The sequence below is a fragment of the Pinus tabuliformis genome, chromosome 7, assembly GCF_031772625.1.
Source record: "Pinus tabuliformis cultivar Carrire ecotype Pingquan chromosome 7, CPIR1, whole genome shotgun sequence".
Taxonomy (NCBI): Eukaryota; Viridiplantae; Streptophyta; class Pinopsida; order Pinales; family Pinaceae; genus Pinus; species Pinus tabuliformis.
Genome location: NC_142293.1, coordinates 1,711,311,190 through 1,711,334,313, shown reverse-complemented (window position 1 = coordinate 1,711,334,313; position 23,124 = coordinate 1,711,311,190). Strand labels below are relative to the sequence as shown.

At 37.7% G+C, this 23,124-nt stretch overlaps 1 protein-coding gene across 1 annotated transcript in view; it reads left to right on the top strand.

Annotated features, from left to right (window-relative positions):
- Nucleotides 1-4,493: 4,493 nt before the first annotated feature.
- LOC149255172 (uncharacterized) overlaps nucleotides 4,494-23,124 on the top strand; it is a 112,885-nt gene continuing 94,254 nt past the window's right edge. Inside the window, exons 1-2 of the mRNA XM_089460375.1 lie at nucleotides 4,494-5,419; nucleotides 6,149-6,895. Coding sequence (XP_089316501.1) covers nucleotides 4,626-5,419; nucleotides 6,149-6,895 — 1,541 coding nt within the window. The 5' untranslated portion in view covers nucleotides 4,494-4,625. The remainder of the gene's footprint in view (nucleotides 5,420-6,148; nucleotides 6,896-23,124) is intronic.

Here is a 23,124-nt window from a genome sequence, read left to right as displayed (position 1 = left end):
TTTCTCCCTCAAATTTGTCTTTAAGGGACTCACTGAAAATATCCAAGACATCCTACTTAAAGCATCATCCACCCTATTTACTGTTCCTTTTATGTAAGTGAGATCAAAATCATATTCACTAATTAGCTCAGACCATCATCTTTGTCTTGCATTTAAGTGGTCTTGAGGGAATATGTGTTGTAGCCCACAATGATCAGTCCTAAGATCAAACTTCCTTCCAAGAAGGTAGTGTCTCCAAATCTTTAGTGCATAAACAATTGTTGCCATTTCTAGATCATGGGTTGCATAGTTTTCTTTGTGGGTTCTAAGTTTCCTTGTTGCATAAGCTATTACTCTTCCATGTTGCATCAACACACAACCCAACCCTTCCTTGGAGGCATCAGTGTAACCCAAAAATTCTTGTTCCATATCTGGCACCTTCAAAATTGGTGTTGTCATTAATAACACCTTTAACCTTTGGAATGCCTCTTCACATTTTTCAGTCCAAATGAATTTCTTGTTCTTTCTTTGGAGCTCAGTAATGGGGTTTTCTATCTTCGAAAACCCTTCGACAAATATCTAAGAACAAGTATTAATAATGAAATAATATATAATAATAAATTCCATTATTTATATGGAAAAATAATTAAATAATTAAAAATGTAATGATTCTAAGAATGTTAAACTAGCACAACCAATTGCATGCAATCATGACATGGTTAACCAAAACAAACTTAGTTTAGCTATCACTAATTAATACTTGGGTGCCAAAATCAGCCATTGAAATTTTTTATTAGTCAACTATGAAATATGCAACTCGTCTAGGATATTGTTGATTAATAAGCTACATTGGTTGTAAACAATGTATATATCATCTGAATTTCTAATGGTTGAATAATTCAGGTCACAACATTTTAAAATAAATGCATATCCCATTTAGGGCCAACTTAAGCAATTGGAGCCGACTTTTGGAGCAATTTGGAAATTCAAATTTTGAGTTTTCCCTCTTTAATTTGGAGACAACTTAAAAAATCAAATTTATGTTTTCTTCTCTTTTAAATTTTAGGACTCATACAATAAATGAATATTGACCGCAACTACCGAAATTCAACACTTTCTCTTAGCTAGAGAGGTATTCTCTTTGACTTTTTCTGATGTTAAAGCAGTAAAAGAGTAATCATCTAATCTTATACTATTCAATTAACTAAGTGTAAACAATAGAGATAAAAAAAAAGTGAAAGCCTGCTAATTTATCAGAAATAGAGTTTGTAAATTACTATATTTTCATTGTTGAAATAGTTATTTTCTTGCTTGATTCGTAGAAATGAATAAATTTAGAATTAATAAAAAATGTACATGCATTCTTAAGCTCGAACACATTTTTCCAAAAATGGGAATTCATTAAAAAGAAAATGAGTTAGCATTTTTTTTTTGAAGTTAAATTTATCAAACTTGTTTTTTTTTGGAAATTAAATTTATCAAACTTGTTGTACTTACAATGACATTGTATGTACAGAGCCTGATACCCAGCTGAAGAGAATACAAACTATAAAGCCTCATACTTGATATCCCAGCTAAAGAGAATACATACTACATAGCCTCATACCTGAGCTGCAAGAGGATTGAAAGAAACATCTAGAGTATCAAGGCAATACCAGTACTGCAAGAAGATTGAAAGAAACATCCAGAGTATCCAGACAATACCGCTGGAGATTATCTGAGACAATACCAGTGATGCACATAGTTATAAGATTGTGGGTGAGGAGCTAACGGTTTGCCCTTGACCAGCTGTTCGATAGCTCTTTATCTGCTACTGTAGCTTGAGCTTGGTCAATTTTCTATGCTCCTCAACAAAATGCATTAAGGTCAATTAGATATGAAGTTTATTGGATCGAAAGAAATCAGACAAGTTGAAAATCGAAATATGGAACTTATGCATCTCTTCATTTCCACTATATAGACAATGCAATCCATGTACGATTTTGTTTTTGTTTTTGTTTTTATTTTTATGTTTGTTGTTAGTCGGGCTATAGCTACAACAACAACAACTGCTACAACAACAACTACAATGGGATACGACATACAACAACAACAGATACAGAGACTCGACCATGTTGTTATCGATGTAAGATGCTTGCTTCAAATAGATTCTATTGGCGGGCTGCAAGTTTGATTTTCCCAGTAGATGAAGCCAAATGGGTGAGGTCCATTGTGATACAGAGTAAGAATAACTCTGGAGATGTTCAAGTTTGCATTGATTTCATAAGTTTTCACTCTGCTTGCATACATGATCCTTTTCCGACCTGAGGCCTTCGATGCCAACACTTAGAGAAGGAATCTTCTGAAGCATCGTCACAGGCTCAACAATAATGATTGAAAGTGTCACCAAAGGCTCAACAATAATGATTCGAAGTGTCACCAAAGGCTCAACAATAATAATTCAAAGTGTCAACAAGGAGGAATCTGCACGGAACAAAACAAAATAAGAATAAGAATACAAAGGAGGATTATGCATGAAACAAAACAAAATAAGAATACAGAGCTGGTGTGCAAGAAAATTCAAGACTACAAAGTATCCCTCACATACAAATTCACTGCCATACTAATGGCAATTTTGTGGCAATGATAGCCAATTTTGCTCTATACTAATGACCGACATGGGATCATTTGATGGTGTTGCAGAAAAGACCACAAAACCGACATTTGCATGGCAGTGCAGGTGGACAGAAGATGGTATAGGTGGCAGAAATTATGTGGGTGAGGACAACATGGATTGTGGAGTATGTTATTTGGTTTTAAAACATTTAAGCATTTAATGTTACCGGACTAATGTTAGAGTTGCTCTAGCATGATGAGGGAAAATATTTGACATGTTTTTTAACCTAAGATTTTGAAACAACCTCGAGAAAAGTCCAAATAAGATGTCAAAGTCTTTCATTGGTTAAGAAAAAGTCTTGTCAATATTTAATTGGCGAAGAAAAAGCTTTGTCAATATTTAATAGGGGAAGGAAAAATGTCCGGCATGGAACTTTAGGTTTGATGTGCTCATTTTTGTCTTAATTTTTATACATGCACTAATAAAGAGGCACTTCGATTACAAGAGTCCCTGCCAGCCCTTTGGGCAGGGACAAATAAAGAACCAAGTACAAATTTTAAGTTGAAAAGATTAGGCAGTAAAAGTGAAATAAATTTACACAATTTAGATTATATATCAATAGTTATATATCAAATTGGAAGAGTGGCTAAATTTGTAAGGTGGGAATGGTGTTTGTTTGGGGGAGTTTATGATAAAGCTTCTTTTATATGCTGATGACCTTTTATTGATTGCTAAATCGGGTTTATGTTAAAGCTTCTTTTATATGTTGATGACCTTGTATTGACTGCTAAATCAGCCCATAGATTGCAGATGCACCTATATATCCTTGAACATTTTTGTAAAGCAATGGAGATACAAGTCAATATCAGTAAGAGCAAAATAATTTTTTTCTCTATTAAAAGAAACCAGAGCCAACATAAGTTCTTCTTTGAAGGCAACATTCTTGAAGAAGTAACTGAATACAAGTACCTCAAAATCGATTTCAACAACAAGCTTAATTGGGAGGAATGCAGAAAGAAGAAAATTTTAGGAGGGTGGAAAGCATTATATGCACTTCAAAGCAGATGTAGAGAGGCAACATTATGGGATTGTAAAACGATTAAAGTGCTTTTTGGACTCCTAGTTTGTCTAGTGATATTATATGGGTGTGAATTGTGGGCTAACAACATCCCTCTCTCAAAATGGAAACAAATTGAGAAAATCCAAAAACGCTTGATCATGAGCAAGTTCAAAATAAAAAGGTTGGTTCCTTATGAAATATTGATGAGTGAAACAGGAGTAGCTCCCATCGAAGCAATTGCTATGGTGCATCTTATAAGGTACCTAAAAAGAATTGAGCAAATGAGAGTAGGTAGATGGCCTAAAGTTATCTTCAATGAATGCATGAGTGAAAGAAAAAAAATCATGGATGAGACAAAACAACAAATGGATGCAAAAATAGAATATTTACCTCAATGTATGTCTCACAAATAGCAAGGAGTTAAAGAATTTTGTTATGGAAAAGTTCCATAAGCGTATATGGGGAAAAGAGTTGGTTAGAAAGAAGTACTATGTTCAGGAATTCAACCCCACTTGTAATCTTCAACAAAAAGAGTACATTGGTGCTAGTATTCCGTGGAGAGCAAATATTCTTATTGCTCAATTAAGAACTAAATCGCATCGTGAAACGAGATGTTGGAAAAGAGCTAAAGAAGCTTAGGAAGAACAATGTGTACTTTTGTACTTTTGAGAGAGTAGAATAGGAAAAATATTTATTTTGGAATGTGATGCTTTAAAAGACATCATGAACAATCATAGCAATATATTAGCATCGATTCCTTGATATTAGACTTTTAAAAAATTAAATAAAAAAATTTCCACCGTAAAACGCTCATTCATTCATATATATTAAATAAACTTTATTTTCGTTCAGCTTTGTTAAAATTAAGAGTCTTCCTCACCCGCCCAAACTTCTAATATACAGGACGGTTTGATTCCAAGCCGGTGGAAACTCTCCGTTTTCTTTTTGAATTTTGAAAGATGCCAGGGCAGACCTTTTCCAGATGATTTAATGGAGAGAGACTCTGCGTCTCTGTCAAGCCTCATTATCATTGTCTTCCTTCTATCTATGTCGGAAGCAGAGTTGATCTCACCCGAGCGTCCAGATAACAATATTTCTATGGATGTTTCCATGGAAAACCATGAAACCCCATTGGGGATTGACCCAGAACAGGTCACACAAGAAGAATTTAAATTCGACAAACATGTAAGCAACGAATTTTCAGTGAGAAATGAAGTGGGTTTGGATGAATTGTCTCAGTGCATCCGAGCAGGCCAGGAAAAGGGCCCACTGGAGCGCTGGATGGACTGCTTCAATTCATTGGCTTCGCAGGTCAGAGCGGATTCTGACCATGTTTTGTTCTCACCCAAAACACAAAGTTCATTCATGGAGGAAGAAAACGGTACACAGTTCTTGACTGTGGAGGAGCAAAGAGAGAAAGAGAAGGCAGGGGAGGAATCAGATACACTGGAATTCTCCGTGTGTGTCAGCGGAATGCAGAGATCTCCCGCCAAATTCCTGCATTCTTCAACAAAAGGAGAGAACATTATGTCAGAAATTACAGAGCATGATACCGTGCAAGCTGATGGAATAGTTGGTATGAAAGAATCTGGATCAGTTATTAACAATAACGATAATGCGGATTCTGAATTGCAACCCCTGGATGGAGAGGAGCATGAAGCGCGGAACATGGAGAATTCAGCATTTGAGTATCTTAAACTGGCCGTAGAGATAGAATCTGATGGATCCAGCTTAGAGAAATCAGAACATGCGGACACCAGTGGGGTTCGAAAACTTCTTCAAAGGTAATTGTGAGCATATTTTCAGCATTGGGCCAGTCAAAGGTTCAATCTTTTTCGTGATTGTTTTCATTTTTATTTTTATGGTGAAAAATAATTTGAAATTCTACATTTTTAATTGATCACAAGCTGTTGCTCTTCTTCACCTTCTTCATCTGGGAACCTGTTGGGTCATTGGACTTCTAGGAAGAGCAATAAACTTTGGAGGTTGCAATCCATACTTTTAGGCCACTGCTAAGAGTGCCCATCATGAATGGTCATATAGTTCAATTGCAGTGCAGTGCATCAGCCGAGGGTAGGCCTTGGGTTTGATTCCTAGCTTGTCTAGTTTTCAACATGGTATCAAAGCGAGGCTGGCTGAAGTGTGGGTTGAGGGGGCTACTGTAGATAACAATCTGCACAGCTAGATTGAAATCTTGGTGGTCTAGTTTTGAACGTTGGATCAGAGCAAGGCTTTCAAAAGAAAGAGAAAATGAAACTGTAGAACTTTTAGAATTCTGGCATTGGCCCTTTAGAGTGGATTAATTTGTCATATTTGTGGGTTCTCCATTTTAATTATCTCTCACTTTTAGAGTTATAGGATGTGGCCTTTAGAATGGATTATTTTGGCATATTTGTAGGTTCTACAGCTTAATTATCTTTCATCTTTAGAGTTTCATTTATCATATTTGTGGCAGTGTCAATAGCACATCAACCGCTGACTAATAATCTTTCTTTGGATGTGTCCATGGAAAGCCAAAGAGCGTCGACGGGGAACGATCCAGAGCAGGTCACACAAGAAGAATTGGAATTCGACAAGCATTTGGGCAATGAAGATTTAGTGAGTAATGAAGTGTATTTGGATGAATTGTCTCAGTGCATCCGAGCAGGCCATGAAAAAGGCACATTAGAGCGCTGGATGGACTGCATCAATTCATTTGGTTCACACGTCACATCGGATTCTGACCATGTTTCGCCATCACCTAAAACACAAATGTCATCCACGGAGGAAGAAAATGGCGCAAAGGTCTCGATTTTGGAGGAACAAAGAGAGAAGCAGATGGTAGAGGAGGATTCCGATACACTGGAGGCTTGTGTGTGTGTTAATGGAATGCAGACTTCTTCTGCCGAATTCCTGTCTTCTTCAGCAGAAGGAGAGAAAACACTGGAGGCTTCTGTGTGTGTTAATGGAATGCAGACTTCTTCTGCCGAATTCCTGCCTTCTTCAGCAGAAGGAGAGAACACTATATCAGAAATAGCAAAGCTTGATCTTGAGCAAGCTGATGAAATAATGGGTATGAATGAAGCTGGATCAGTTATTAACAATAATGATAATGCCGATTCTGAGTTGCTGTTCCTAGAAGAAGAGGAACATGAAGTGCCCAACACGGAAAATTCAGAAGTTAAGTTTCTTAAACTGCCCTTAGAAGTGGAATCTGATGGACCCAACATAGAGAAATTGGAAGATGCTGACAGCAGTAGGGTCCAAAAGCTTCTTCAAAGGTGATTGCTCTACGCTCTTCCCTTTTTGTGAGTACATTTTCAGCATTGGGCCAGCGAAAGGTTAAATCATGCTATTGTTTTTATATTTATTTTTATGGTGAAAAAAATCCGAGGTTCCCTATTTTTAATTGATCACAAGCTGTTACATACAAGTTTGATAACCATATGATGGTAAAAGCTGTTGTGGTTCTTTGCCTTCTGTATTTACCTTGGCTCATTGCTAGAGGTGCCCATCATGAATGGTCATATACATCAATGCTACTGTGGCGCATCAGCTGAGGGTAGTCCTCGGGCTTGATTCCTAGCTTCTATAGTTTTCAACATATTATCAAAGCGAGCCAGCTGAAGTGTGGCTTGAGGGGGCTATTGGAGATAACAATCTACAAATCTAGATTGAAATCTTAGTTGTCCAGTTTAAAATGTGGTACCAGAACAAGGCAAGGCTTTAAACTGGAGAACCTTGTGCGTAATATTTTCTGAGCCCGAGTCTCTCCAGGTTAATTTGCTTTTATTTTTAGAATTCTACTCCGTGGCTTTAGAGTGAATTAATTTGTCATATTTGTAAGTTCTCGGGTTTAATTATCTTTCACCTTCATAATTATAGTACGTGGCCTTTGGATTGGGTTGATTTGTCATATTCGTATATCTATTTATATCCTATTTTCGTGTTAAGTCTAGGTTTTATGTTTGTAGTTTTATGGGCATGTTTGTTGCATAAATGTTCTAGTGTAAGACTTGCTTTTCTTCTCCTAATTCTAGTGTTTTAAAAGCCGGCCGGCTTGGAACCAACTCGGCTGAGTTGGTCCGAGCCGGTAAAAAAATTTGCGACTCGGCCGTCGAACCGGTTCGGTTGGCCGAATTAAGACTGACCCGGCCGAATTAAGACTGACTCGGTTGGGTCACTTCATGCGGCCAGTAAACCCCAAAAACGCAATTTTTTTATTTTTTAATTTATTTTATTTTTTATGTTTTTTCTGAGTGTGGGGGACTCCAAATGGTTTTATTAATTGGTTTTTGGTCTTTGGGGTCCATTCCCCTCTCCTAGTATTGATATGCTATTCAAATTTCATGGTAATGTTAAATTCTTAAAGTAAAAGTGACATTCTCCTTAATCTTCATTTTCATCCTTTTACTTAAATTTTTAACATTACCATGAAATGACTCAGGATGTTTGAGAGTGGTTCCAGCCTCATTGGATTTCATATGGAGAAAGTAGAATTTTAGATTTCATTCAAAATCCAACAGACTTATCAGTTTTTCAAGATTTCAGGATTGGGGGATTGCAATGTTTCCATTGAATTTTGTCATGTATTAGGGTATGGAACTCGTATTTAATCAAGAGCACCAATCCCTCTATGTACCTTGATGTTAGTGACATTGGTTGTCGAACTCCTCCGGGATTCGCTCCCAAACCGGGAGCTTCTAAAAATGTCGCTCCTGCTCCCGTTTTCGCTCTCGCTCCCCACTTTCGCTCCCGCTCCCAAGTAACACTGAGCCAGATGATGTTGGCAACTCTAGCAGTAGCCAGTAATACTGGTCACAGACTTTTGTTGTAGAGGCCATTTATAGCCTCCTTGGTTATGTGTTTTTGTTTTGATCTCTATATCATCATCGTGTATGTATTGGACAGTGCACTGGGTGCCATTTTGATATAATGGATATATTCATGAGCCTACTTTGATCATATGTTGTCTTCTATCTATATTCTAATGCTGTGTGTTTGGAAACATGAATGAAAATCTTTAAAATTATGTGTTTTTATAAAAAATAAATATTTAATGTATTTTTTACAATGACCGAGTCATTGAAATCGAGCCGGCCGAGTCGATACCGAGTCGGAGTCGGAGTTGGAGTTGACCCTCGGCCGAGTCGGAGTTGGAGTTTTAAAACATTGATTCTACTTCATAGCAATATAAGCTTATGAGGTTTGAGTATTGGTTATATTGGTTTTTGGTTTGAATATTGGTATTTTTCCGCAATGTTTTCCAATATGAAGGTATTGCATTTGGCTACTATAAAATGTACAAAGATAAACAAGGATTAGGAGTGCTAGGGTATCTTTGTGAGAACTTTAAAAGAAATAAAAGAGTACAAATAGAGTGGCCCAAAACTAGCAAACTTGTCAATGACTTTTTCGGTGGCTTTTCTAAGATCCAAGGCTGAGGAGGAGTTTGTCCTAAGGTTCTTGTTGTCCATTGGTGTTGGTTTTGTATCATTATGTCCTTTGATCATCTTAGTATTGGAGTTTTTTCTCATGATGCCTCTTGCAATTGGAGTTTTGCGGAGGTTGGAGGTAAGAGGTGACAATTTTGGAGTTATACTAAGTTTCTATGTAGAGGTGAACCATCTCATGAAGAAGCAAGATGACACATGTTTGGTTCTTGCACTATATCGAAATCCTCAAGAATCCACAAGGGTTTTTAAACAAGGAAAAATAACCACCATGGATTTTGTAATAGATAAAGCATCTAAAGATGAAATGGTCTTTTGCATACACAACCTCTTGATTTTTCAAGACCTTCTAATCTAATAATCATTTCTAATGATTTCTTAATTTAATCCTTCTTGTGTTCACATTTATCATTAAACAGTTACATAGAAGATCTCAAAAATAGAAACAATAATGACAGTAGGATCATAAAGAGACAACCAAACACGAGACACAAATTTTATCTTGGGAAAACCCTCTTCTAGGGAAAAACCCAACAACCTTTCCTTAGAGAAATTTATTCAACTCAACAAGAGATACAATCTAATCTTTCTAGTCAAATAAAGTCAAACTAACTAGCCAATCGACTAAGGTCAAACCTAGTTAAACAAAGATATTTTTAGACTCTTCCACAACTGTCAACACAGGTCAACTAGGCTGAATTTCGACCTCCTGTTCCTTGCACAAAAATTCAGTGTGCTGAGATAACTTCAGTGTTAGAAAATCGGAAAGGCAAAAAGATTTTCTCTTGTTGATAATTATTTGTGATTTCTTTGAATTATTATTATCTTTTTTATGTTCTTCATTTATCTTAGTTCATCAAGCAATTACCAAAACCAAAACACGAAGGTCAAGGACACCAGATGTAGGCGCACAACTAGGGCAAAACCCAGTCAAGAACTCTTCCTTCAGTAATTCAAATGAGATAGACCAAGACCCTAGACCAACAGACCTTCCTCCTCCACCAAGTCAGCGTTCGAATATGTTTTAGCACACTTCAGTAGTCTCTTCTTATCCAACAACTTCAACCCAACATCAACTCAGAAATTTCGCCCCCCAACTTCACCAGTAGGTTTAGAATTTCAGCCTCCCAGCAACTGCGGAATTTCGGCCCCTCCAACAACTTCACAGCTTCACACATGTGGGGAAAGAGAGAGAATTTTCAACTTCTTATGCTTGCGAGAGACCTTCTCCTTCGCTATCCTTTTCCTTCTTCTTCCTTGGAATTCACACTTTTTCTGGCCCCAAAAGTTGCAGATCGAACTTGTTTTGAGTGAGTGACAAATGAAGTCAAGTTGCTGCCTTTATATAGTGATTTTGCCCCCCAGTTTAGGCCGACTTGTCCAGTTTGAGGCCGACTTGGTGGAGGAGGCCTAATTGACTTATTTTATAATAAAATAAATTTCTTCTTTGACAAATAAATCCCAAGAAGGGTCTTTTACAATGTGACATGGACAAGGACACTTGACATAAACCCTAGAAGTCTTCAATGGAGAATTTGACCTAAAAAACAATTGACCCAAGCATGAAACCCATACTTTAATAAGTCAATTTATTTAACAATAAAATTTCTTTTTCTTTCTTTTAATAAATATAATACATCATGATACAATTATGAAGACTGACACTAGTTACATTCTTCAACACTCCCTCTTAACTAGGGAGGTATTCATAATTACCTATATTTATAAAGGTACATGGAAGATCTCCAAAATGAACTATGAAGAGTTCTAGCACACTCAGTGCTGCAAACTAGATACTTGACCATGGTAATCTATCCAGGTGGGTCTAAGATGGACACAAGCTTTCAGCCAGTCTAGTTACCATCATGCTTACTTGCTAACCATCAACCCAAGGATCTAGGTGCGTATCCAAGGTCAAAGCTCCATGACCAACGCCACCCTCCCTCTTCGGGATCTAGACATCAACACATAGGATTGCCAAATGTCCTCCCAAGCATTCACCATTAGATGCTTCATCTCTCCTATAAACTAAACCAGATATATCCATTTGTTCAAGCATGCTTCCAAAGTGTTTCGGCCTTCTTATAGAGAGATTTACCTGTACAAACACAAACCTCAATCAAGAATAATTTTTCAAATATACATATACAAGTAAACACAAACCTTCGGGGTTCTCAATCATCTTGATGCCACTTAGTTATTCATATTCATATATTCAAAAGCTTTTCTTCTTTCATTTTTTCTGCAACACCTCTTAGCAGATCTATTCATTCTCCGATTTCTTCTACAAGGTATCCATCATGACTTATAATATTCCCTCCCTCTCAATTGGGGAGATGTACTATTTTCTTCTAACTATGCTCCCTCTTAACTTAGGGAGATCAACAATTTCTTCTTCTATAACATCGGAGAAGCTTCAACCTTTCACGACGTCATCAAGGTCTTCTTGATCATCATCATTCTTATAGCTTCCTTTCATCATGCTCATTATTATAAACATCTTCAATCACAGGCATCTTTAATATCTTTAAGGTCATATACCTGCAAGAACTTTAATAACAAGTACAACAAAGTACAAATATACGGAAGCATGAAGTTAACTAAATCATATTACTATAATGGAAGCATTCAAACATTCAAACTTTAGACACCAAATACCTAAGCCTAGTTAGGTTCATAATCGATAAGAGACATACTAAACTTCAATTTCTATCCAGGGTTTTTGTCATAAACCCCTAAACTTTATCATCAAGACACAAAGCCTTAGATATCGACAACTCAATCAAGTTATAATCAAATCATAGTTCTATACATCTAGGGCTTCAATATTACTTTCAAAATTGTATGATAAACTCTACTAGGGTTTGTTGCAAACCCTAGATTTTATCATCAAAGCAAATTCATATCAACATCAACAATTTTCACTGGATCTTACTATAGTCATTATAGGGGTTTTGCTCATAAACCTGAATATACCAAACTCTAAATATCTAGGGTTATAATACATAACTTAGACATTAACAACAAACGCTAAAGAATCGGGTTTTCTATAACAATACCAAAAACCCTAATCATAGAATTAATAGTTTTTCTAGATTTCATCAACAACCCTAAGTAGACTAGGGTTTCATAATCAATATTGACACACCCTTAGGTTAGGGTTTTATAGTGAACCTTTTAGGGTTCCATAAGAATGATCAAATGATAATGTAATGAGGGTAGATTCAATTTACTGATTAATTACCCAAACAAGAATCTTTGAGATTCAAAACCCTAGACATAGCGATGTTAGTAATGTAAAGAAAATTTTCAAAGAAGAATGATCATACCTTTTATATGAAGAGAACTTTATAACAAAGTTTATAGTCTAAGGCATACCTTTGAGTTGTTCCTTAACAAACCTTGTAGGGCATCAAATCTTGACGGGCTTCAATAGAATTTCTTTCATGCTTCAAGTGTATCCTTTGAAGTCTCCTCCATAACCCTTGAGCAATCAACAAGCTTTCCTATCCAAGGAAAATATAAAGAGAGGTTATTAATATACAATACAAACAAGTCTTGATGTAAGGAGGAAACCAAACATGAAAATATGAAACCAAAAATAGAATACTTATCTTTTGGTAAAATGGTGGAGGCTCCCTCTTAACCTAATCCTTTTGAGGGATACCTACAACCTTATCAAAATGAAAAATATTCTAACAAGACATTTAGACGTATAAACTCTAGAAATCAAAACATAAAGGAAAACAATTCAAAACAAAAATAAAAGACTAAGAGGGCTATGTGAGAGAGAGAGGACTTAGTAGTATAAGTCCTTGACTTCTAATTCTTCTGCCTTGTTCTTCTTAGGTCGATCTTCATCAGCAACATTTGCATGTTCCCTCTCTCTTCTTATTTCTTGCATTCTCTGGACAATGGCTTTTGTAGTGACCCATCTTGTGACAGTTGTAACATTCAATCTTGGATAGGTCCACTTTCTTCTTTGGTCCTTCGAACTTCTTGAAGGTTCCCTTCTTGTGACGAGCAAAATAGGCATTCGAGGTGTTTTCTTCTTCCTCCTTGTTGTTTACTAACGATATTCTGGCTTCTTCTTGACTACATGCATTCCACATTTATTCAAATGTTGGAGTATCCTTCTAACTATTAAGTCTTGATGCAAAGGCACTCCAAGATTTTGGTAGTCCTAGAAGGGTAGTAATTACGAGCTCCTTTTTTGGGACAACTTCATCTATTGCTTGGAGTTCATGTCTGATTCTAGATATCCTTATAAAATATGATGAAACAATATCATCATTTGTCATCTTAACAATTCTTAATTCATTCTTGAGGCTTGTTATATGACCAATGTTCTTGATTGTGAATAACTTGGAGAGAGCCTCATACATTTGTTGAGTGGAATTTATGTTGGATATGTATGGAATTAGGTTATCCTTAACTCCATCCACTATAAGGTTCATAGCCAAGATTTCAATTTCTCTAAACTTTGCTTTTTCTGCTTCACTTGATTCATCTGTAGGCTTCTTGATTTTTCCTTGAACGAGATCCAAAACTTTGTTCTTTTTGAGAATGAGTTCTATCCTCTTTTTCCAGGCCTTGTAGTTGGAGGCTTCTCCTAATTTGTTTTCTCCCTTCATTGAGTTTGACATAGTTCCTGTAGATGGTAGACTTATCTCCTTATATGATCCCTTTTTCTTGATCTCCTTTTTCCTCAATAGATCTTTTAACTTGCCTTTTTCTTCCTTCTTTGCCTCAACTCTAATACCATGTTAGAATATCGGAAAGGTAGAAAGGTTTTCTCTTGTTGATAATTACTTGTGATTTCTTTAAATTATTATTATCTTTCTTATGTTCTTCTTTTTTCTTAGTTCATCAAGCAATTACCAAAACCAAAACACGAAGATCAAGGACACCAGATGTAGGCGCACAGCCAGGGAAAAACCCCTATATAGGGGAAAAGTAAAACCCAGTCAAGAACTCTTCCTTCAATAATTCAAATGAGATAGACCAAGACCCTAGACCAACAAACCTTCCTCCTCCATCAAGTCAACCTTCCAATATGTTTTAGCACACTTCAGTAGTCTCTTCTTGTCCAACAACTTCAACCCAACATCAACTTAGAAATTTTGGCCCCCAACTTCACCAACAACTTCAAAATTTTGGCCTCCCAGCAACTTCAAAATTTCGGCCCCTCTAGCAGCTTCACAGCTTCACATGTGTGGGAAAAAAGGGAATTTTCAATTGCTTATGCTTGTGAGAGACCTTCTTCTCCTTCACTATCCTTTTCCTTCTTCTTCCTTGGAATTCACACTTTTTTTAGCCCCAAAAGTTGCAGATTGAACTTGTTGTGAGTGAGTGACAAATGAGGTCGAGTTGTTGCCTTTATATAGTGATTCTGCCCCCTAGTTTAGGCCGACTTGTCCAGTTTGAGGCCAACTTGGTGGAGGAGGCCTAATTGACTTATTTTATAATAAAATAAATTTCTTCTTTGACACATAAATCCCAAGAAGGGTCTTTTACAATGTGACATGGACAATGACACTTGGCATAAACCCTAGAAGTTTTCAATGGAGACTCTGATACAATTATGAAGACCGACACTAGTTACATTCTTCAACATTTAGAACTTTGGCCAACCTGACCTCATGAAATTTGGTCAAACTGTGCCTTAGGGACTTTGGTCAACTGTTGTTCAAGATAGATCAAAACCAAGATGCTTTGGCTGCCACAAAAGACTTCTTCAAAGAAACTCGACGTCTTTCCTTAACTCCTTCGTATGTATAAATAAAAGATATGTTGATGATGTGATCCGAATTGGTGCGCATGGAGGAAATGAATGGTGTATATATAGTAGATTAGAGTGCCCCAATGCACACGTCCTTGGGTTGGGCCAACTTAAGCAATTGGAGCCGACTTTTGGAGGCAATTTGGAAATTCAAATTTTGAGTTTTCCCTCTTTAATTTGGAGACAACTTAAAAAATCAAATTTATGTTTTCTTCTCTTTTAATTTTTAGGACTCATACAATAAATGAATATCGACCGCAACTACCGAAATTCAACACTTTCTCTTAGCTAGAGAGGTATTCTCTTTGACTTTTTTAGATGTTCTCTTGTTGAAAAAAATTCTCCATCCCAAGAAAAGGTTGAATGAGCTAGCTATGTTGGTGAATCCACCCACCTCATGTTCTATACTAGAACTGTTGGAAATACTGAAGTATTTTAGCAATTAGCATTTGATTAATCTTTTTCAGAGCATTAATTATTCTTCAACATTTTTATTATTCTTTATTAGATATAAAATGCAGTAGACAACACCATACAACAATGCAAAAAGATAAAATAGTAGACACAAGGTTTTTAGGTGGAAAACCCTCTCGGGGTCAAAAACCACCAAACGCTTCGTAGTAATTTTCTTCTTATTCTCTTTTAAAAGAAATACAAATTACATCAAGTTCTCAGCCACAACTGAAGGAGGCCGTAACCCCCTGATTTATAGGCTACAACTTGTAGGACGCTACTACACCCTAATATCCTATTGCAACTGGAAGGACGCCCCTATGCCCTGTGAGTCAGACCACCACCTGACGAGTGCCCCAACACTCTGTTTACTAGCTGCTGTCAGAAGGATGCTTCATCACCTTGTATTTTATCAGACCCAACTGAAAGGACGCCAAAACACCCTGTGCAGGCAACGACCTGCCCTAGCACCACCCTGTCTCCTTGAAGTGTTCTCAGGCTCCAACTTGAAGGTTACTCTAATCACCTGCCTCACACCACCCTGCCACCCTTAACGAGCCGACGGACCACGTTTCACAATTTTCAGACTAGATCCCCCTATGCTCTGCTTCAATATAATAAGATAGTAGATAAGAGAATGCTGCTATGCTGAAGATGAATATCCTATCAAGTCCTGCAACTGTACTGTTGATCAATGCACAATAGTGATCACACTGCACATTCTTGCACAACCCTGCTCAATCTGACCACTCCATTGCCCAACCACTGATCACTGCCCAAGCTATACCAAACCAATCAACCTGCAATGGTCACTTTACTGCATTGCTTATGTAAGGATAAGCATCATATGTTGATGAGACAGTCAACACATCACGTTACCGCACTGTACCAAACTGCTCATAATTCTGCAAACATCTGGCATTGCTATCAAATAATGGCACAAACCCAGGAGCCTCAGGTCATCCCTATGACCTGCCTTCAAAGCTCTCAAGCTAGACCAAGGGAGGGCTACCAGCATATGTGTAAACACTGTTGTTTAGATAGTCAATGTCCTGGAGCCATCATCACCCACTGCAGTCACGTATATCACTGTCCAATGAGCCTGTCATAAACCAACTGCAATACTGTTACATAATTGCTGTCATATCAATGCATCACATCAACTAGACATGCTACAACATGCTTGACCAGACCCAATACTACCAATTTACTAAGTGAAGGTCAAGACTCAAGACTAATTGTCAACTCAACGTGTTAAGTCAAAGTCAAAACAATTGTCAACTCTAAGTGTAAACTCATTGTTCCAATATATGAGTCAAGTCAATAGGTCATGTCAAAGTCATGTAATTGTCTCACTGATATGTCAAGTCAAAGTCAAGATATTATATCAATGTCAGTGTGTCACTTGCTGTCTCATCACATGTGACGAACACCAAGAGGTATAGTCACATCAATTGTTAACACTGTATCTCAGGTCACTGTCAATTCATTAGATATATATTGATTGTCATAGGCATAGTTCTACTGCTTAAATGTTCAAAAAATGTTTACATCAATGATTCAAATACTATAGCTAACATGAGGTCACAGGTTATGTGCACATCTACACTCAAGGAACTACTTTATTTCACTATTGCACTTGTCTTACAAGGTCACTATGTCAAGTCAACTATTGTCACAACTTTCAATACATCAAGTCACCGTGTCAAGTCAATGTCAATATGTCAAGCTGTCATACACATAGTTAATGTACATGTTACCACAGTCAATACAATCAGGCTACTGTATTATTGTTACAATCCTCAATTCATCATAGTGAATGGCATAGTTCCACTACTAAATCATATGAACAATAGCACTGTTGCCATTACATCAAGTCAAGGCAAAGAGTTATGTCAAGTCATGTCAATGTTTTCACTATTACACTAGTACTATCACAAAGATGTCTATATGTCAACAAAATCTAGTCATCAAAAGTCATTATCATCATTACAATCTCACTGTTTTGTATTGTTGCAGGGTCACATGAGGTGAGTGTTATGGCACAATGATTATTTGTTACTGAACTTTGGTTCAAAATGCAATGAAAGGTTTGTCAACAAGATGCTAAATTAATCAATGGCTTAGTGCATTTGATTCCTGAGGTTACTCATTGATATACAAAGAGATTACTGCTACCGTCTTATGGTGAAATTCAATGTCATATATTGACAAGAGGACCTTTGACTAAGGTGTCTTTACATATGTCACTTTCAAGTGTATATGTCTACGTGTCACATTATAGTTTCACTGTCTATATGGTTCCTAGGACTGGTCATAACACAAGACTACAATCCAATAATCAAACCCTTTAGAACCAAACGAATTCCAATATAAAAGTAAACCACAAGTACAAGAGGGACCCTAACCCTTCACTGTCTTGTAATGTTGCAGAGATACTGCCCACAAAAGGAGACTTTTATCTATGAACAACGTGTGCCCAAGGTCTGAAATAAAGGTCTCATATCAATCCAAGAGAAATCCCTGCAAGGAAGGTCTGTGGTGAAATGTTCGTTAAGTGCTGTAGGATGGATTTCTTAAGAAGGTCGAGGTATATGAACTGTGCCCTAATCTGCGAAGAGAGGAGGTCAAGCCGCAGTGTAAAGAGGTTGTTCTGGCCTTAGTGAGAGACGATCCAAGAGAATGATAACAAGACTTAATCAAGTTCTTCAAAAATGGTTGATGTAAGGTCACTGTATAGTGTTGAGGCAAGCCCTAACAGAGGGTCAAGGATCACTATTTCTAAAGTCTGAAATAAACTTAGAATGATCCAAGGATAATCCAAGTGTTATGAGAGGAAGGTCTGCCCCAGTGAGGTCCCAATCCAAAGAAGGAATAAAAACAAAACAAGATCCTTACCTCCTGCAATTTTCGTTGCCTCTTGCCTCATGAATTCCAAACCCTACCCTCTGCAATTTCGCTACCTCAGGATGACCAAATATTTCAGAACATTCTCTCATGAAAGTTTGTTTTGATATGATTTGGGAGGTTTTAGGTCTTCTTTTATAATGTTTTGGAGGGGCTTCACAAGATATACGTTGGAGGAGTTTAAATCACTTTTGAGTTTTTGACATTTCTTATAAACATAACTTATTAATTATCTTAAGCCCTAAGTAAGAAGGAGTGTTGCCCTTTTGGTAAAGAGTAGACATTTTAATGAGGGGCATCTTTTGTATGTGCTAATTGGTTGGATACCCTTGCTAAACATGATCTCTCCTCAAAATATGACAAGTAACCCATATTTTTGATATTTGATGCCTTCAACTAATGAAATTATGCCAAGTCACCACCCCTTGGGGTTTTAGCCCAGGAATTGGGGTCTTCAACTTAAAATGTGAATATCTCACAAACCAGGAGGAACTACGTGGCGTTCCACATATCACCGGAAACTTCTTGACGAGGAGAATCCAATGACATGGATCTCCAAGACAAACTCAATGATTTGCCACTTCAAAAACCCTCGACAAAGTCAGGGTATGTTCTTAGTCCAGGGAACCCAAACCCTAGGACTAGGGTTTTCAAACATCCAACAATGGAGCTGCCAACTTGATGTAATCCAAACAATTATAAGAAGCATTCATTATCAATTTGACATCAATGATAGGTGTTTTAGTCAAAGTCAAACCCATACAAACTCTAGGGTTGACATCAATGACAACACCATCCAACAATCTCCCCCTTTGTCATTGATGGCAACACACGTACTCCTCCCGCGAGTACAACTCCCCCTGACTTCATGCTTCCATCTTCTTCTCATGACATCAATCTCCTTCTCATGATTTCTCTCCCCCTTTGATATTAATGGCAAAGGGTGACTCCCCTTGACAATCTGCCTGCTTCCTGTAGATCTGTAACTTGCCTGTGCTCCCCCTGACCTGAAGCCTTCTTCTAATAATCTTTCAATAACGATCACTGTGGACTTGTAATCCTTAAATTGTTCTTCTCCCCCTAAACCTGTTATGTATTTGACAGATCTGTCTTGATGTTGCTATTCTTCCCATGTTGCCTATCTGTCAATTGTAGACCTGTGCCACAAATATATCTTCAAAATAATGTATCACCCAATTTTTTGGTTGGATTATCCTGACTCGTGTCATCGTCCAATGTACTTGTTGATTCATCATTACCTTTCGCCCTTACGAATTTAGAAAGTATGATTGCTGAGATGTTCTTATCTGCTTGATCTTCTTGTTCCTGTTTTTCTTTCCATACCTTCTTATACCTGTAATCTCGAGCTATGTTCCCATAGTTATGACATTTGAAGCCTTCAATGTTGTCCATAGGAGATTCCATTTGATATTTGCAATCGCGAGCTATGTGGCCATAGTTATAGCATTTGAAACATTCAATGCTTGGCCTATTTGGCACAAACTCTCTACTGACAAATACATCATGAAGCCTGTCTCGTGATCTTGCAAACTTGCTTTGTGGATGATAATGGTACCTTCCAAATACTTCACAATCCCTAGCCATATGTCCTTAGTTAGTACATAAAAAGCAATAACCATTAAATGAACATGCGTACCTAGATGATGCATTCAGAGTCAGTGGTCCTTGATAATTGTACCTGTCAACAACTTTACAATCCCTAGCCATATGTCCAAAGGTAGTGTTAACACCCAGGTTGTTCCCTATGACTCCCAAGGGAATACGGCCGGGGTAACCACTAACCAATCTTTGGATCACTGCTTCTAGCCAAACTGTGATCAGAGAGGGCTCTCTCTTTATGATTTGTATTTGTTATGATAGTGTTTTAGGCTAGGTATTACGCACAGGTTTTGTTTATGTTTTGGTTGAAGATTTTCTTTCAGGTCTTGTGATATAATGTTCAAAGAGTCAAATATCATTGGGCAATGGAGTCTATGGCTGTAGGTGTCTTAGAAACCTTGAGGTGAATTGGTGAAACTTACAGGGCCATTTGGATACTTCATACAACAAAATTTTTGATTTATAACACAAACAGGTGAAAACACCAGTGAAAGCAATTAAGAATTTTCACTAAAGTATTTAAGTATTTCCACCAAACTAGATATGAGAAACGGATAGATGTCTCAGGAGCAAAACTTGAATTCCTGGGAATGTCTATCACTGTAAAAGATATAGTTTTAAAGTGCAGCAGTTAAGAATTACACTTCATTCACTGTATCTGAAGAAAACATGGATGATAGCTCAGATTGAGTTCAGGGTAATCAGTGATTAAATCCTGGAACTATTCTTCTACTTTGCTATTAAGTGTAATACATTTAAACAATAAAAGAGAACAAAAGACTCGAAAACATGTAACACAGAGATTTAAGAAAGACTTATTGTTTTATGAAACACTCTGGAATCCTGCAACATTCACCATTCATCACAATGCATCAAGGTACGCCAAGCTTTGGAAATTCCATTCACCCTTTGTATTATTTCTCTGAGAAGTTTACAGCAAGTGAGATCTCCAAAATGAAAATAACAACAACCCCTTAAGCTTCAGTGAGGGGCGAATATATACATACGATTTTACAAAAATATCTGAGTTCTAAGTTATCTCAGACTTAATGTTCTCACCAACTTTTGAGATATTATTATCAGAAATTTATTACAGCATTGAATACAAATTAAAGGCGTCTTGATGTTCTGTCAGAAGATATTTTAGCCTTTGGGAGCTGCTAAGTCGGTTGGGATACTTTGATCAAATGCTGGAGAACCCGACTTTATGGCTCGTGCGCTGTATTTTGGGTCTGCCACCTGTGATTGTGATTGCTGCTGTGGTGAGTAAATAGCCTTGCTGAGTTGGCTCAGCATCTGTCCTTTCCTTGTGGAGTTATCCATCAAAATTCTGCCTGTGCATGACTGTTCATAAACTGGAGAAAATTAACGCTACAGGTTCTGGCCTGATAAGATTATCTGTGTCAAATTCCTCCATACTTCTTGTGTGGGCAATTGGTGATTTATGATTGCCCCCATAGTCTCATCTGCTTCTGTATACTTAAAGAAATTTGGTGGTGTATCAAACAGGTGATCAATTTCATTCATGATAAAAAACAGGTTATCCACCCTATCATACAAATTCTGCCCTGATGCTGGCCCTGTTTCTGCTGAGGTACTGGGATGTTTTGCAATTTGTGCTGCAGCATGGGCATCAACCCTTTTGATGTAATTTTCCAGGGTAAGCAGTCTTCCTACACTGCTTAATATGCTGGGGAGGCCTCTGTTCTGTAATGCCAGGAATCTGTCCAGGAATTTGTTGATCTCAGTCTGCATATCCTGTGTTCTCCTCTCCAGCGTTCCAACTAGACTTCGTAGTGTCAGGACTCTTTTAACTACTGAGATTGTTTCAGTCCTGTTAGTAATTCCCATGGTAGCTAGTTGAGAGCTAGTTTTGTTATTTAAAATATTGATCATTCTGCTGGCAGCATCTGGCATGTGGCCAAGGCTTGCTCTAGCTCTGTGTATTTCCTTGTTTGCCTTTGTGATGAGTACTATTTGCTCATCCATAGTCTCAATATACTGCCACTGCTTGGTGATGGATCGACCAATGTTGCCCCAGAGGACTGCTTTTAATTCTGCTGTTACTTTTTCTAGTGCAAGCTCTTTTTCTAGTTCAGCTATTCTCTTTTTTAGAGCTTTTACCTCTCTTTCCTTTGCTGCCTCATTCTGCTTGCTTTTGTCAAATCTTTCATTCACCTTAGTCAAAGACCTTTTGACTTCATCAAGCTCTTTCATTTGGGATTCAAGAACTTGGATCTCAGCTTGCAGTTTCTGCATATCCAGACTAGGAGTCTGCTCTGTTGTTGGCGTAGTTGTTGCTGTAGATGGTGCTGTAGTTCCTGTCTGCTGAGGAGGAAGAGTAGTTGTTGGAGGAGCTTCTTCAAGATTGATTACTTCCGGAGGGGGCTGGGAAGTTTGGCCTTCTTCTCTCTGTTTCAATGCTGCCTGTAATGCTGCCTTTGCAGCTTCTGATTGTCCTAGCTGGTCCTGAGTCCGAACCAGCTCCTTGTACAGAGATATCATTAGATCTGTGGCATCCTTTTCTAGCCTTTGCTGAGCAACTTCATCTGTTTGAGGATGGATGGTGGCTGGGAGCTTGATTTTCTTCCTTAAGGCAGCCATGTCTTGATCCCTTATCTTCAACAGTTCTTGGATACCTTTAACATCTTTAGGATCATGTCCTATTTCTATAATTACATCCTCCAAGGACTTGATTCTGTTGTCCTTGGCTTGTGATGATGCTCTCTCCAATTCCAGCTGAGAGGCTGTATTATCAAGGCTGCTCTTCAATTTGTAGTTTTCCAATGTTTCATCTGCCAAGGAGGCATACACCATTTCACCAGTTTGTTTATGCAGTTCGATTTTATCCATAGGGTGTATGTCTTTAGCCAGAACCTCCATGTTGGTTCTTAGGTAATCCGAGGTAGATTGAGGATGCAGAGTTGTGGGCATGAAATGACTCATGATCATCTTGCCTTCACTTACATCAAAGGCAGACATGAGTCTTTGCTGATTGGAGGGAGCCAGGTTCAACAAATGATTGTACAGCTGTACTTTAATAGGATCACTCCTCCTTTTAATGTCAATAAATTGTTGTTTGATGCTTGACTGTCCTTCTCTGTGCTGGCTGGAGGAACTGACCTCTCCTCCCATAGTTCTATCATGTTCATGCTGGAATGAACTGGCTGACACTTCTCGGCTGGGTGGGCCCATGCCCATTGCTTGTCTTATTGCTATGTCATCCTCTGGAAAGTCATTTAATCTTTGTCTTTTCTCTCCCTGATTGATGGATGAAGTCAGGGGAGTCTCTCTA